The sequence below is a fragment of the Cuculus canorus genome, chromosome 1 (assembly GCF_017976375.1).
Source record: "Cuculus canorus isolate bCucCan1 chromosome 1, bCucCan1.pri, whole genome shotgun sequence".
Taxonomy (NCBI): domain Eukaryota; kingdom Metazoa; phylum Chordata; class Aves; order Cuculiformes; family Cuculidae; genus Cuculus; species Cuculus canorus.
Genome location: NC_071401.1, coordinates 105,839,562 through 105,855,670, shown reverse-complemented (window position 1 = coordinate 105,855,670; position 16,109 = coordinate 105,839,562). Strand labels below are relative to the sequence as shown.

The following is a 16,109-nucleotide window of genomic DNA, read 5'->3' as shown; positions in this document are numbered from 1 at the left end:
TTTTTACGTACCTACTGATAATCTGGATCAACACCTCAAAATGTTTTCAAGAATATTTTTTGTGCTTAAACATAAAGAAAAGAACCAGACCACTGAACTGACTTGGAACTTTAATTTAGATTCAGAGTGCAGATTCAGAGTTCATAGAGAAATAAAAGCCCTGGTCTCACACCATGCCACATTGGTTTTTTTCTCTCTATTATAATTCCTAATGGAAATTGAAGAGTCTTGTGGTTTACCAGGAAATTAACCTGGTAATTAACCTGGTAGGCTTACCAGGCTGCTTAGGATTGATAGGAATCGAATTAACAGAACCAGTAGGTCTTTGTAGTGTGCATCACGGTGCCCTACAGTTCAAGTTTGTAATGGCAAGGAACTCAAATGTAGGTACTTCTGCTAATGGTACCCCAGCTTGTACGGACTCAAGAAGTGTGGTCTCTTCGTTTTTATCCAAACTTAAGTTTCTTCATTAAGAGTTAGAAATAGCAAAAACAAGGGGGAAAAAAGCCAGCAGTTGAATTAGTAAAATTACATGTTACAATTTCTTTACCACTGTTGTTTCCTGGGAAGGTTTTAAGGAGTTGCCCTCTACTGCAGTTTCTCCCAGGGTGTGAAAAAATGATGAAAGCAGCATTTCCATGAAATGCAATCAATGCCTTGATCGTTTTCAGACTTTCACAGCCATTTCCGTTACATTAGTTTGTTTTGTCTTCAGTGCATTTATAAGTTCCTATTTTAAACAGACTAAGCTACTGTTACAGCCATCCACTTACCTTTTCCTTGGTGGTGAGTGCAGATGTATTGTTGTGCATGCCGCCGAGTCCCTACTAGCCCATGGTGCCTCCCAGCATTGCAAAGTTGGACAGCAGTGGATGCCAACATCTCTTTTGTAGCTGTTATTAAAGATGCTATCTTTAGCTGCAACACTGAAGTTCCGCAACTTGATATTACTTGTGTATTAAAATATTAATGAAAACAGAGGGTTGAAAACAATGAATGTGACCCAATATAAAAGGAGGTGTTTAATCAAAATTAAAATCTTAGTAATGAAATCTGGCTGGCTTTATATGCATTTGTGTTCATGCTGAGCATCGCCCTCTCTTCCCTTTTTGTTAATTCTGAATCAGACTTCTGGCTGCTGTTTTACCATGGGGTGATCCAAAACTTCATGTGCTCCTGCTTGCCAGCAATAAGGCAAACTCTGCCAACAGGCAAAGTTTCTCTGATTACTCAGTAGCACTTATTGCATATTAAATACTAACATATCAATTGGCACATTGCCTTTGAAAAACCTCTCAGACACTGAAGCCAGAATAAGAGTCCAAATGTGGATGTACTTTTTTGCATGATTTTATTGTCTTTTGCCATTTGTGGTAGTGTATAAATCTCCAAGAGATGCAATTCAAGGTTCCAGCTTGGTGAATCTGGTAAAGTCCATTTGCTTACAGTACCTTTTTTTCATTGTTGTAGTGATTAACTTTGCTACTTTTTATAATGCTTTAGGTAGAGGTTTACAATATTTGAAGCCTTTGGATGGATATCTAAATGAAGAGCTATCATTGTAAATCACAAAAACTTATGTCCAGAGATTTTTCAGGTTCTGAGCAGTAATATGTTTGAGTGTATGATATTGTTCTGTGCTTTGTCATACTAAGAAAGCAGAATGATTCATATCTTAGAATATCCTTGAAATAGAACAAACATTTGCCTGTACTGTTTGGAAACTAATTTAAAGCAATTAATTAAATTAGACTAAGACTATATTCCTTTATAACCTCTGTATAAGGCTATCTGCCATTTTCCCCTGAAGTGCATCTCCTGGAGTGTTTTCTAAAATTAGCAAATAATTTGAAAAGTATACCATATTTGGCATAAATGTAATTTTGAAAAAGTTAACATGTTTCTACTGTGCCAATCTGTTTTCAGTTTGCATCTTGAATGTTTTAGGAGGTAAAGAAACAAGATAACACTACCATAGGCGTGATGTATTCATGCAGTTCCACATGCAGAGTATGATTAAGGAAACATTCACTATCTAACTAAGATGTATCCTGATCTGTAGCAGTCCAGAGAGGTGAGAAAAGACAGTGGATCTCTGTGTTCTTTAGTTCCTTTCAATGCAATAATATTGTACATAATGACAACAGAACATGATAAAATTGTATGTAATATTTCAGCAAATTTTTTGAGCAGCATGGCTTTGCTATCTGTAGCGTCTGGTGTCAACACATGCTGGGTTTAGCTCTGCTGTTATTTAAAATTAGCCATTCAGCTGTAAAGACTGCCTGCATCTTGCACCTTGTGAATGATGTTTCAGGCTTGACCTCAGATGTAACGGCAGAATGTAATCTACCAGAATATTAAAAGTAGAAGTGACTTAGCGGTTTGAGCATGGTCATGATACCGTCTGTTCTCTGATATTAAAATGTCATAGGTTTTTTTTTTTTTTAACTACTTAGAGCATAATGGGGATTTTTTTCGTGGAAATAGGGTGCTTTCAAAAAATATTGATAGTAGTGGTACAATTCATAACATGCTAACATTTGAATGCTAAACAGAAGGACACAGCTAAAACTGTTGTCCTGGGGCGGGATGTTAGCAAAACAGTGGAATGTTGCAGAAATACTCTTATCACAGGTGTATGAATCTGTTCCTTTGAAAACATATCCTTTGTTAAGTTTTTTGGCTTTTTCAGGGTGAAAGGATGATTATAAGGAATTGCACAAGCATTGGCCTCGTAAGTCTTGCCTGTACTACAGTAACAGTGCTGCCGTAGTTTTTTTGGCAAGTTATATCTCCTCTTCTAACAACAGAAGTTAAGACGAATAAAGTTCCTTCAGATTTGGCCTAGTGAGGGATTTTTCAGCTTAGGAACTATGGGAAGAGAGTCAGTTTTTCACATCTCAAGCCTACATTTAACAACTTCTTTCAATCAATTGCAATCTGGCTCCGTTTGCCAGTGCCATGTATCTGAGCTTTAAGCTCTCATTGAAAATGGGCTAAATGTTTGCTTCTGTCCTTGCTGCCCTTTCTTTTTCTCCTGGAGTCCTGAGTTACAAGACACTGGTGTTTCTGGGTTGATACGTGTCTGCTCATTAAATAAGGTTGGATAAGGTTAAGGAAAACCCTGACATTTTTGTGAATTTGGTCTTATCGCCCTTTCTCTTTCATTATTTGGTCCTTATATCTCTTTTGTCATTTCAGTTACCTCTCTGTGCTTTAACCTAGAGGACCAAGACAAAGTCTTGTTGCAGCATCTTAATCAGATTTCTTCTTTTTTGTTATGATCTGCATTGAAGGAAAGCTAGTGCAGCTAACATTTTGTTGCAAAACTGGATATCAGGACCTTGACTTGGAGTGTACAGTAAAAAGCCCTTTATTTACAGAACACGCCCAAATCCTTGGATTTAAAGATGTAAACCCTTCTTTGCCTAGGGAAAACTAATTTGTGATCTCCCAAAGCCACAGTTCTGTGAGCTGTGTCTAAAACCTCTGTTTACAGCCATAAGAGGGGAAATCTGTGTTAGTCATACTAAAAATATTGTCTGTAATGAAGCATGATAGAAATAACCTCAAAACTCTAAAATGAAATGCATAATAAAATAATAATAATAGTAATAAAGAAGCAAATAACTAAATTGTCAGGACAAGTGAGTAACTGTCTCTGCAGTCTGTACAAATGAATCCACTCTTCGAGGAAGTAAGTTGTGACTTACAGGTAGTAAAAGCCTTGTCACAGACCATAATATCTGGGAGATATTGAGAAGGATCACGTTTTGTACACAGTCAATCAAATTAATAATTAGGTCCATTCTCCTTATCTATTTCCAATTTTCAATCAACCTAAGGGATGCTCTCAGAGTCACATGCCTGAGGCATCACAAATCCTTCAGGATTTAATTAGGACTCCCAGTGCTGCTGTATGCTCTCTTAGGCCTGTCAGTTACCCTTCTCACAGGAGTTAAAATTATTCTTCATGTGAATTATCAGATTTGGTCATTTAATTGATTCCCAATTCATCATCTAATTAATTTACACTTCCTTTCCACACATGGAAATACCATTATGGGATGACAGCTATGTTGCCCAGTGAGATTCCTAGCAATATTTAAAGATCAAATCAGACTGTTAGCAATTTCCATAAATTTTTGTAATTATCATCAGTAAGTTTCAGCCAATGTTTTTATAGAAGTCTTTGTTGGAACCTTCTCTGTAAGCATGCATTTCTTTCTATTAACAATTTAAAATTTCTTAATGACTGAATGAAAAATCAATAACGACAAAAATTGTACTTATTTTAACAACATTATATGCATTCAGTATTTTTATTGCCATATGTCTCAACCTTAAATTGCTTTTGCAGTGTAGCATGTTGCTTGATTCGAGCATATTGCTTGTAGTTGTCATCAGCATCTTCTAAAAGATGTTATTGAATAGGTGCAGCACTCCTTGGTATCTTTCTACATTAATGGTTTAGAAACATGCAGGTGTTATATTTGCTAATGTGTATTGCTTAATATACTAAGGAATGACAGTTTTTTTTCCAGAGAGGAAACTGTTGACATTCAGTAGATATCAGCATCCTAGTTTGATGATGCTGTATAAAAAGCAATCAATCAAAAACATTACTCTTGGGAGAGAATACGTTTTGAAACAACTTAATGGTTAACAGTAATTGTGGCAATACATTTTGTTAACATTTTAGAAGTGTCATCTAATTTCACTGCTGCTATTTCATATATTGAACTGCTCCTTATAATCGGTCTCCTTTCAATGAGCAGTTTCTTATCTCTGGAAACCTATTCAGTGCAAGTTCTTAGACTATGTAATTGGGGAAGTCCTGTGTTGTAGGAGGGGTGGCTCTGTGAAAGAGTTAAACTGTGGGCCATGTGTCTAGTTTCTCTTTGATTACATGTTCATGAGATTAGAACATTTAATTAATTTTTAATTTTCCTAATCTTACAGCATTTCACAGCATGTGCGCGTTGTGGTTTTATTCCTTGTATTTGATGGAAACATTCTTTGTAATACTGGTGTTTTGGGGGGAGAGAAATACTTGTTATAGATTCACAGGAATTAAAATAATAGAATTGATAGGTATTAAAAAAATTAAATCTATTGCATGGAGGTTTTGTAACAAAACTAGCTGAAAGGCAAGGCAGTGGGCCTTTAGTAGGGTTGCATTGCTCAACCCTTGCACATAATTTGCTGTTACCACATTTCTGTTTGCTGGGAGAAAACTTGTGTGTTAGTTGAGGTCTGGTTGCTTTGTAAAGCAGTGTGTGGAACGAGCATTTCTTCTGTTTAATTCACTTTTCCACATTGTTGAGGCACGTGCTACAATAGAAGGGAACATTTAACTTCATGCTGAAAGAGTGGAAATTGTTGTGACCTCTTTGGTTGACTAATTGTGTTATGCTTTGGCTCACTGATCTCTTTCCTACCACTAACCTTGCAAAACAGTGTGCTTTGTCCGAGGCAATGCAGGAAAGTTAGCAGGAAGCAAATCTGGATGATCTCTTTTAGAAAAATTGAAATGGATTAAGATTCATCTTAATCTGATTATGGAACCACACTCCAATCTTCATGTCTCTCTCTTCCTCTGTCTAGCCAGTCTGACTAGAATACACCTGTAATCAAAATTTCCAGGATATTTTCTTATTTCCAGTTCTTAAATGATACAACCTGTTAAGACATGATAGCCACAACAGCAATTAGTGTGATCATGATGAATTAATTCTTTGTACTTGTTGACTAAAGCGTTCTGGTTAGTTTCTTTTTTTTTTTTTTTTTTTTTTTTTTTTTTTTTTTTTTTTTTTTTTTTTTTTTTTTTTTTGTATTTTGGTTTGTTTTCTTTATTATCTTTGAACTAGGTCACAATTATTTAATGATAAACTCTAACAGTATTCTTTCCTAAATATCTGCAGTGTGTATACGCAAACCACTGCTGCCTACTTACCTCCCATTTTTGTCATAGGGGCCAATGAAGAACTCTAAGAAAAAACCACCAGGTTCTGCATTTTGAAAAGCACTGCTTAGAGATTACACACAGAATACTGTCTCTACTTATCTTGTTTGTCAATAAAAAATTATCCTCTGCCTGCTAGTTTCCTTCTGCTACAGGAAAGAGTCCCTGGGGAAAGTGTAATTGCTTTATTGATTGACTACTACATGATTTTAAATAGTTGTAGGAGTCATTGCCTTTTAAAGTGGAGTTACAAAAGTTACTCTCAAACCTGATTAGTTTGGTAAGCATAGCATAAAAATGTTTTCAGCACAAACACAGGAGTTCAGAGTTCACACAGCAGGATCATGCAGTTGTTCCAGCTGTGTAATGATGATAACTGTGATTGTTATTTGCTGTGTTTTAGAAAGTGTTAGAGCACAGTGTTAGAAAACCTTAGACACAGTTAGGTCAGAAATGGAGGGAGGGGGCTATATCTATGAAGTTTCTACACCATATTTGTTAAAAAAAGAAAAAGTAAGCATCCCCTTAATTTATCTACTTCCATTCCACCTGTGTGTGTGTATGTGTGTGTGTGTGTATATATATATATACAGAAAACGGTGCATGTGGTGAAATTTGACCCTTTGGTGACTGATAGCATGTGCTGTATATACTTCTGTATATACTTCTAATACATCTTCAAAAGGAAATGTATTCTCAATTTACAGTTAGCCTTGTATAGGAGGGACAGAAAAGAAAAAAAAATTATTTTTTTTTCAGTAATGGATGAAATTTAAAATTTATAACCTTATGCAAGATTGCCAGGGCCTGAGGCAAAAAAAACCCAGAGCATGTATCTACTTTACAGCTGCAAAAATAATTACATGATGACTATCTGTGGAGTAATCTCAAATGGATTATGTTTTATTAGCATTTCATTATGTAATGTTAGAGCCAAAGTATTTCATATTAAAAATAAAATACTTGTTTTGATGTATCTATGTCCTGCACTTTTAATGTCCTCTTAAGGCATTCTGTTATGTATTGGTTAATTTGTGAAAGTTGTTCATCTACAGACAAGATGCTATGCTTGTAAAACTGAGACTAAGCAGTGCAGAAATTACTGTGGTAATTTGTTTTTAGTATGCAAGTGCTGGACTTCTTTGTTGCTTCAAAGGTGCTAAAAGCCATCGGAGGTGATAGGCCTTCCTCTTAGATTTTCAAGGACTTTCAGACTTGAAAAGCACTTATGGTTTATTAAGATCACTTCACTTGATTTTTTTTTTTTCTGTTGTTTCTTAGATACTAAGGGCACTTCTTTTATATATATATAAGCTTTATCCAAGCGATACAGATTTCAGCAGTAATAAGAGACTTCTTACTCGTGGTCACAACATGTCTTTTATTGTGTTGCGATAGAACTGTAGTGTAGGAAATATACTCTTCTGCACTTTCATGTGCTGTCAGCAGTGGGAACTGGAGAGGGGAGGGACAGTAAGTTGGTGCCACTTTTGTTTCTTTTTTTTTTATGTTCTTCAGTTTAGATAATTGAACAACAACAAAAAAAAAAGTAGTAATAATATTGACCGGTGGCCCCAAGTCAGATCCAGGTCTCTGTTAAAGTAAATAGAAAAAAATCTTTGACTTCAGCAGAAGCGGTGTCAGCCTAGCTACTTAGGCTACATGATTTACTGTGTCTGGGTTGTTTGAAGGCTTGGAAACACAAGAAATTGCATCTGGTTATTAATGCTGTATCGAGTATAAATGGAATAAGCATATATGAGATTTTAATGGCATGTGAGTATTATTTTAATGCTGCCATAGCCAAAACAATTTCATGTGTCCAATTTTGATGCATTATTGTATAAGGGAGTGTTGTAAGGAAGCTGTAAGAGAATGCAGGTTAAATTTAATAAAATTTTGTTGAAAGTAGGATGGAAGCTAAAGGATTGATCTTTTGACATATCTTTCTGAATAACTGAAGCATCATTCCCCTTTCTGAAAACATATTATAGATGTGACCTGGATTAATTTTATAGCTGAAAAGGTTTTTAATTTTCCCTAGTCCACAGAAGGAAATATCCATGTCTTTTGCATTTAGAGAGAGAAATTTCTTGTTCTTAGATGGACCATGCTTTCTCAAGTTTTTGTACAACAAGCAGTAGGTGTACCTTTTTTGATTTTAATTAAACATTATAGACTAAGTCTATTTGAGAGACCTAGTTCATCCAAGAGAACATGATCATCCGCATAGCATTGAAGAAAGTATGAGAAAGGTATATCCCTCTGTCCCGAAGTAGATGACCTATTTGCCCTCAGACCATTTTAGAGGTCTTAGCAGCATGAAAGACCTTACATAGAGGAATGGTTTGGTGGTAGTACTGTACCTGCCAATTTGTAAGCACACCCACATTCCTTAATGTCTAACAATAAATCACACCTCACTTTGAAGCAGCATTAACAACCAAACTATTATTCGGGAGTGAATGTCTGTACATGTGTGGTCAGTGGCTTGGAGGATATATTTTTTTCTGCTGATTCTTGGCACTATTTACTGTTGACACAAGATTGTTGCAGGTAGTGAGAGTGACAGCTTTGTCAAAATCTTAAGAGTCCTTTGGGTGTAATGTACTTTTCCATTACTGTATCCTTTGTTCAGTGTGGATGGAGAAACAGCTGTGGAGAGGTCTAGAATGTTGTATTTGTTATAATTTGAGTTATTTATTTTTAAATTAAACCTAATGCCACTTACTTGGCAAGACTTAAGAATACCATTATTCTGTTAAACTATGTCCCTGCGCAGTGGTTTGCTGAGCACAGTATGACATCTCTCCTCTCCTGAAAAGAAAAATAATCACACAGCTATAGATAAGATTTGTAGTGGCTGATTCGAGGGAACTAGAGTTTCCTAGTCCTAGACTTCGCCAAATGATGAGAAAAAAACAAATTCTAGCAAAGCCACAAAAATTGATACGTTTCTGTGAAAATGTGGTAAAATTGACTTCTAAATTAATTATATGCTCAGCCTAAGGGATGACTCCCAGAGATCAGGAAAGATTTTTAATTTTATTTGCTTGAATAAGACACAAGCTAAATTACAAGGATAAGTTTGCACAAATGTTCGGTGTCTTATAATGTCATCAAAGAACTGGGACATTTACTAGGTTCTTTTTTTTTTTTTTTCCATGAATTCAGGGATAGAGAAGAGCAACAAAGCTGGTGAGGGGGCTGGAGAACAAGTCTTATGAGGAGCGGCTGAGAGAGCTGGGGTTGTTTAGCCTGGAGAAGAGGAGGCTGAGGGGAGACCTTATTACTCTCTACAACTACCTGAAAGGAGGTTGTCGAGAGGAGGGAGCTGGCCTCTTCTCCCAAGTGACAGGGGACAGGACAAGAGGGAATGGCCTGAAGCTCCGTCAGGGGAGGTTCAGGTTGGATATCAGAAAAAAATTCTTCACAGTAAGAGTCATTGGGTACTGGAACAGGCTGCCCAGGGAGGTGGTCGAGTCGCCTTCCCTGGAGGTGTTTAAGGAACGGGTGGATGAAGTGCTTAGGGACATGGTTTAGGGAGTGTTAGGGATGGTTGGACTCGATGATCCAATGGGTCCTTTCCAACCTTGTGATTCTGTGTGATTCTGTGTGTGTGTGATTCATATGGCCAGTGGCCAAACTCTAACCGTAAACCTTTGATTTAGTGGCAGGCTGGCCTTCTGTCTCAGAAAAAGAGAGTCAGAAAGCAATCCCTGCTGTGCTTCTCCCCATTTTATCTGAGCAGAAGACATTGTGTCTTCTTCAGCTGCAATAGAAGTCCTGTGCTCACATGCTAGGCAGATGCTATGCCAACACTTACCAGTGAGGCGGCTCTTGTGTGCAGACAGTCCTATGTTTGTGTCAACCTTTCATCTCTGTCCGTGTTAGTCACTTGGCATGTGTGTTGGAAGTTAAACATGAGTTGTACATGGATTTTCTCTCTTACTGTGTGGAAGTACCAGAGACCATCCAGATACCAGATGATATTTGTTAATTAAATTGTTCAGTAATATAAAGTATGATGACAACAGGAACCATTAAAGGCCAAACCCCCCATTTTGCTGTGCTGTTGGTGTATCATTGGGTGATTTTTTACTTTATTTTCTTCATTCTTTCAGTTCTGCGGGATGACTTCAGACAAAATCCATCAGATGTAATGGTAGCCGTGGGTGAACCTGCAGTGATGGAATGTCAGCCCCCAAGAGGCCATCCAGAACCCACTATATCGTGGAAAAAAGATGGGACGCCTCTAGATGATAAAGATGAGAGAATTACAGTAAGTATAAAAAAAATTTTAAACAAAGCTAAAATCAACTATCTGAAATTACCAATCTCTTGAGCATGTGGGCATCCAGCTACACTCTACTTTCTAGGATCTGTCTTTTTCTTACCTTCAAGGCAAAGCTAGATTATGTTTAGCTCGGAATGCATCTGTAGTCTCTTACTACTTCATTATAGGGTATGCATTTGTTTGTTAAAGAGGACCATGCAAAACCTAGTTTCTTCTAATTCCTCTGCGGAAGAGAAGCTCATGGAAATGAAATTCATTATACAAGCTCCGACACAAAAAAACCGCTGAGACTAACCCTGTAGCTCAGGAACCAAGAGTGAGAGGGGAGAGACAAAGAGGCATTCATAGAACATGTGTAACCTGTCATGGTGAGAAAAGGCTCAACTCGATCTCTTCACTCAGTACGAGTGGATGCGTGTTCAAATATAGATGTTTTCCTACCCTGGGCTGGAAGATGTCAGTGTGTAAGTTAACAACACTTTATTTGTGAAGCAGTTTTTAGCTAATAACAACATCACTGTGCTTGAGCACCCACCCTGTTTGCCAGACCTGGCTCCCTGTGATTTCTGCCTCTTCCCAAAGGTCAAGTTGATGCTCAAAGAAACCCATTTTTTGTCGGTAGAAGATGTGAAAGCAAAACCAACGGAGATCCTCAACAAGCTTTCAGAAAATGATCTATGGAATTGCTTTGAACATTGGTAGCATCGTGTGCAGCTGTGTGTCAGCTCAGAACGAAACTGTTCTGAAGGTGATTGTAGTTGATTTTCTTAATTTGTTAAATGAAAAGAGTTACCAATACAGTCTTGGGGTTTTTGTGTCGGATTTCGTATTTTTCATTTTCCTAGAGTTTCTTGCCTTTTATCCACTTCCAAATTTCTGCAACCTGTAATGTATGCTTTCTGTGCTGCTTGGAAAAGGAACTACTGGTAGTCTAGATGAGACCTTCTTGTGTAATTCTGTTGAAAAGAATCTGTGCACAAAAGCGATGTGTTGGATCAGAAAGGATAAGAAGGCTTTTTGGGGTATAGTTTCTTTAGAGAGATGATGGCTTATTCTGCCCTCTCAAATTAAGCTGTTTTCTCGTTAGAGGTGTTGTCATACTCATTTGTATCTTGAGGAATACAGTGTGTGATCATTCAGTAGTATGGATAAAGTAGTTTGTCAAATCAGAAAACTATTCTTCTGTTAATTTTTGACTTGTCAAACAATAAGCTATTGAGCCTAAAAGGCTTGAAGAAATTGCAATGAAAAATGGAGTTCAAAAATCAGTTATATTCTGCCAACATGGTGATACAAAACATCTTTCCATACAGTGAGAAACCATGTTCGAAAGCACATACCATATAGGATCCTGTTGGTACTGGGAGGATTACTAGCATAAAACAAGATCAGAGGCACCTGCAATCTATGTGTCAATCATAAGCTGAAATTAAGGAAATTTTTAATGGAAGAACACTTAAACTCCACAAACCTAAGTAAAATTATCATTTTTGTTTGAGATTTAAATTGCCTGTTGTTCCATTTGTTTTTTTACAAACAAGGCAAAGCTCAGGTATTTTGTAGTTGTGGCATATGCATACATTTAAATTGTTAAGTACCTTAGAACCTATACTGATTGCTGGCTATTAACTCAGTTCCTCCAATCATTCTTGCTAAGAACTTGCAATTTCCTTTTCAAATCTCCTTCCCACTGTGACAAGTCAATTGACCTGAGATAAAGAGAAGATAGAGAAGGTTCCAGTGCTACATTTTTTTTTTTTCTTTTCTCCAGGAAATGCTTTCTAATCTTGCATTTTATATTGCTATAGTTGATTCTCTTGAAGGATTCTCAGGTGTTGCCCATTAAGTACATTTCTTTCATTATACATGCAAACAGCTGCTGGAACAAAGACATACTCAGAACAAAAGCAGCTTTCACTGACTGGCAGTGCCACCTGTATTTATTAAAGCTGTGGTTACGATGGAATAAAACCCCACACTTTGGTTTTCTCTTCTGGTGATTGTATCAAATACTCACCTATGTAGTATTCTTTCACCATGACATCTGTTGGAGTTATCTTGCATTATCAGTTTTTGCTTCAAAAAAACAAACAAACGAAAATGAGTTTTGATGTAGGTGTAGATATACGCTTGTTTCAAGTGCCCAAATGAGTGTTTGTTTTCAAAGGTGTAAATTAGCAGCTCTGTGATAGCTAGCTCAACTGTATTCATTTACGTCATATTTGCCTGGCATTGTCTTAAGCAGCACTATTAATATCTTGGCTGCTTTCTCACGCAGGCAAGAGACTGAAGCTACATTGCAATGTACATTTGCATCAACTTACAGCTGCAGAAGGATCTTGCCAAGTGGATAAATATGCATTCAGATGTACATCTTAACAGCTTGCAGTAACCATCTGTATTAGCTTGCTAGTGGCTGAGAGGTGATGAGGGATTGGGACCTGGAATGGAGGGCAGGCTAAAGGACAGATGGGCAAAAAAATATTAATTTTAAAACCTGACATAATTATCCTATTTCTGTTAACTTATCTCCTTTAGGTCATTTTCATTACCATTTAGCAGCAGGAACATAAAGAAGTAGAGTGCAACTGCTAAAATAAGGATGAAGTGTTATGTTTTAAGTGATAGACTTCATCTTTACATGAAATCCACTTTTAAAAAGAAAACCAACAAAAAACACAACCCTTTTTTTTTACTATTAAGGGCCAGTATTTAAAATGAACACCTAAATTTATTTGATGGCAGAATTATCATTGACTCAGTGACACTAAATTTCAGGTAATATAGTTTACAGTTGTTAACCTTCCTCTTTTTAAGCCATGAAATTACCAGATCAGGAGATGTCAAACTATACGTGTTAATGCTCAGTGTATCTGTAATACCAGTGGGCATGAAAATACTTTAGTGGCTGAACTTCTAAAGTATTTCTAGTTGTTTTCATTCTTAAAGGCTTGTTGATCTGTGGCTTATTGACATTTTAAGAGTTCTGTAACTGTGACAGGCTGTTTAAAGCATTTCATATTAATGCTTTCCTTTCTCAACAGAGATTTAAAATAGACCATGAGATTGTACTTTTTTTGGAATAAGGGATGATGCTTGACACCTTTTTATTTTGTTTCTATACTTTCTTCAAAACGATGACATGGCCATTCCTGGCTTATTTTTAATAAATTGAGGCTTTTTCCTTATCAGCAATGACAGTGTTGATCTTTGAGTCAGCAGAACTGGGCTTTACAAGCTGACTATCAAAGGTGCTGAAGAAACAGATATGGTGGCTTGGTTCCTGACAGATTGTTTGAAGCAAGATGTGGATAAATATAAGTTAAAGAAGATCCAGTTTAATATGCAACTTCCTCTGGAATTCAATAAAAAGAAAATATTATTTTGTCCTGGTAGGGTTAAGGAAATCGATATGCTTATGTGGGTGGGATAGTAGAAGTCAAGAGTTGTCTTTGCATATTTTTGATCTATTTGTAGGGCAAATAAATATGCTTTGAAGAGAAATAAATTTGTATGCCTTTCAGGTTATGAACAGTAGTGAATGGAACAAATAAGGAATGAAAGTAAGAGTATGGGCACAGCTATCTCTGATGGGGAGTATAGAAACAGACATTTTCTCTGAGCACAGCTCTCCCAGTACTGCTCAGTTTTAGCTCAAGTCAGACATGGTGTAGGCTCTTCAGTGTATACGTATTCACGGGGTACATCTGGTGAAGAATCATCATCAAAACATTTTTTCTCTCTGCTCTTGAATATGTTGTCTATAAACAGTTTTCTCAGTACAGTGGAGCTAAACGTGGTTTTTCTCATGTGTATTCTTTACACCACATATGAAAGCATATGCTTCATGTGGCTAATACCTCTCCATGTATTACAAATGAATTGGGAATGGCAGTCTTGCCTGTGAAGCAAATGCTTATCTTTAACTTAATTTGTTGAATTGAAAAACAATTATCATGAGGCCAGAGCAGAACTAGTGTGATTCTGTGCTCATCTAGTTAATTTTTCTCCTGGGATGACTGTGGAATCAAGAATCCATGCTATAATGCATATAGGAGTGTTTGAAAGGAGTGTTTCAGTGCAGTCCAGTGAATAGCTCTAAATTCTCACTGCAAACAGTGGGAAGATAAAATGTATTTTTCCAGTTTCTGAAATGTTCCATCTGCACTAGGGAGAGGCTGTGCAACTCTCTGCTTGGAGGTGAGACACTGTGGAGAAACAAGATGCAAGGCTTTGTCTATGAGTAAGAAAGAAAGGAGCTCACCTGGTGGGGAAGTTCCTCGTTCTGTTTCCAGCCCTTAGTGATGTTTACGCATTTGGAATTGCTGTCTTACCAGGTGAAGTTCACAGACCAGCGGATTGCTTGGAGCAAGGATCTGGGCCAGGACTCTGGGCTTCTAGGTGTCCTCACCAGGAACTGGACTACTCCCAGTCTAGCCATCTCCTTTGCATGGCAGCCCAGTTTCATTAGGATGCAGCCACGTGTTTCAGGCACCTTAGCACCGAGAGCTATGAGTTTGCATTCCCTTGGGCTGAGGAGGAAGCACAGTCAATCTCCTAGTTTCTGCTGACTGCTCTAATCACTGGGCTTGGTCTTCCTAAATGTGTTTTGTCTAGATGCAGTTGGCAGGAGCATCAGTGGCTGCAAGTACCACTAGCAGCGAGTTGCTTGGGCACTCACAGAAACTGCAGTGAATCTTGGTTGGTTGTAAGAATGTGAATACCTCCAGCATGCCTGCATTCATTTCTCAGCCATTTTCCTGTTGTATCTCAAAACCTCCCCCTACTTTCCGTAGGATGTCCCTACTGTTATCCTACCACACACCACTGCAATGAAATTTTCACCTCATTCCCCATTCATTTCCTCCCACTCACAACCTGCCCTTGCATCCACCCAGCCTTTTTCTCCCACCTGTCTAGCCCCACTTTATCATCTGATTACTGCTAACTGTGTGTGTGGAGGTATCAATTTGAAAGCTCAGATAAGCAAAACCTCCTGCTGCATGATGTAATGGAAAGGCAGTTTTTGTTTCGCTTTGCTGTTAATGTAAATGGCTGGTGTGCTGTGATTTGTAATAAATGTGGTGATGTCTGTCTGCATTAGGTTTGTTCAAACCCTCCCTTAAGGAACTGTGTTGCTGCTCTATCTTCTTTTTGAATTCCAAATGCAATTGCCTGCATATAAGATGCTGACATCAGTAATCTAACCAGGGTGGTGGGGCCTTTGGGCATAACTTTAGGCAAAAACTGGCAATAATTACAGACTCTCAGGAGCGCAGAGTATTCAGAGGATTTTGTGGATCTCCTATCTAGACAGGGCAACTTCCTTCTGCTTTTGGATCTCTCTCTCAATTTGTCTCATATTTTAGGGAAATGTCTGCATAATTAACTAAGCCCAAATAAAATCAGGATGCAGTCAGAGTGCCTGTAATTATCAATAGTTTCCCACTGGGAGAATGTATGCATATCTTGCATAAGATCTGGAGAAAGCTGATGTTCGAGCCATGTTTGTAGATCAGGATTTCACAGCTGCTTCTTTTCCTGCCCCATGACCAGTAGTAGCCCATGATTCAGAAAGCTTTCTAGTTGTTTGCATGAAGTCATGGTGTAGGTGGTATAAGATAAAAGCTATTCATACTGAACATGAAATTTTAATAGGTAAAATCTTTTACATATACATGAAAAAGGATGCTGGTACCTAAAAAAGAAATCCTTTGTAATTGAATACAAAAAGCAAAGCTTTTGCATTGAAACTTTGGTGCAGCACTGTGATTGCAATTTCCCCCTCCTTCATATTAACTTTTAGCTATCATTTATCTTGAATCATCCTCATTTGATTTTTTA

At 37.4% G+C, this 16,109-nt stretch overlaps 1 protein-coding gene across 8 annotated transcripts in view; it reads left to right on the top strand.

Moving 5' to 3' along the window:
- The window catches only part of ROBO1 (roundabout guidance receptor 1), a 620,749-nt gene that overhangs the window by 491,636 nt on the left and 113,004 nt on the right, over positions 1–16,109 (top strand). For all 8 annotated transcript variants that reach the window (XM_054076888.1, XM_054076894.1, XM_054076881.1 and 5 more), the window contains one exon: positions 10,093–10,250. In XM_054076888.1, the coding sequence (XP_053932863.1) occupies positions 10,093–10,250 (158 nt within the window). The remainder of the gene's footprint in view (positions 1–10,092; positions 10,251–16,109) is intronic.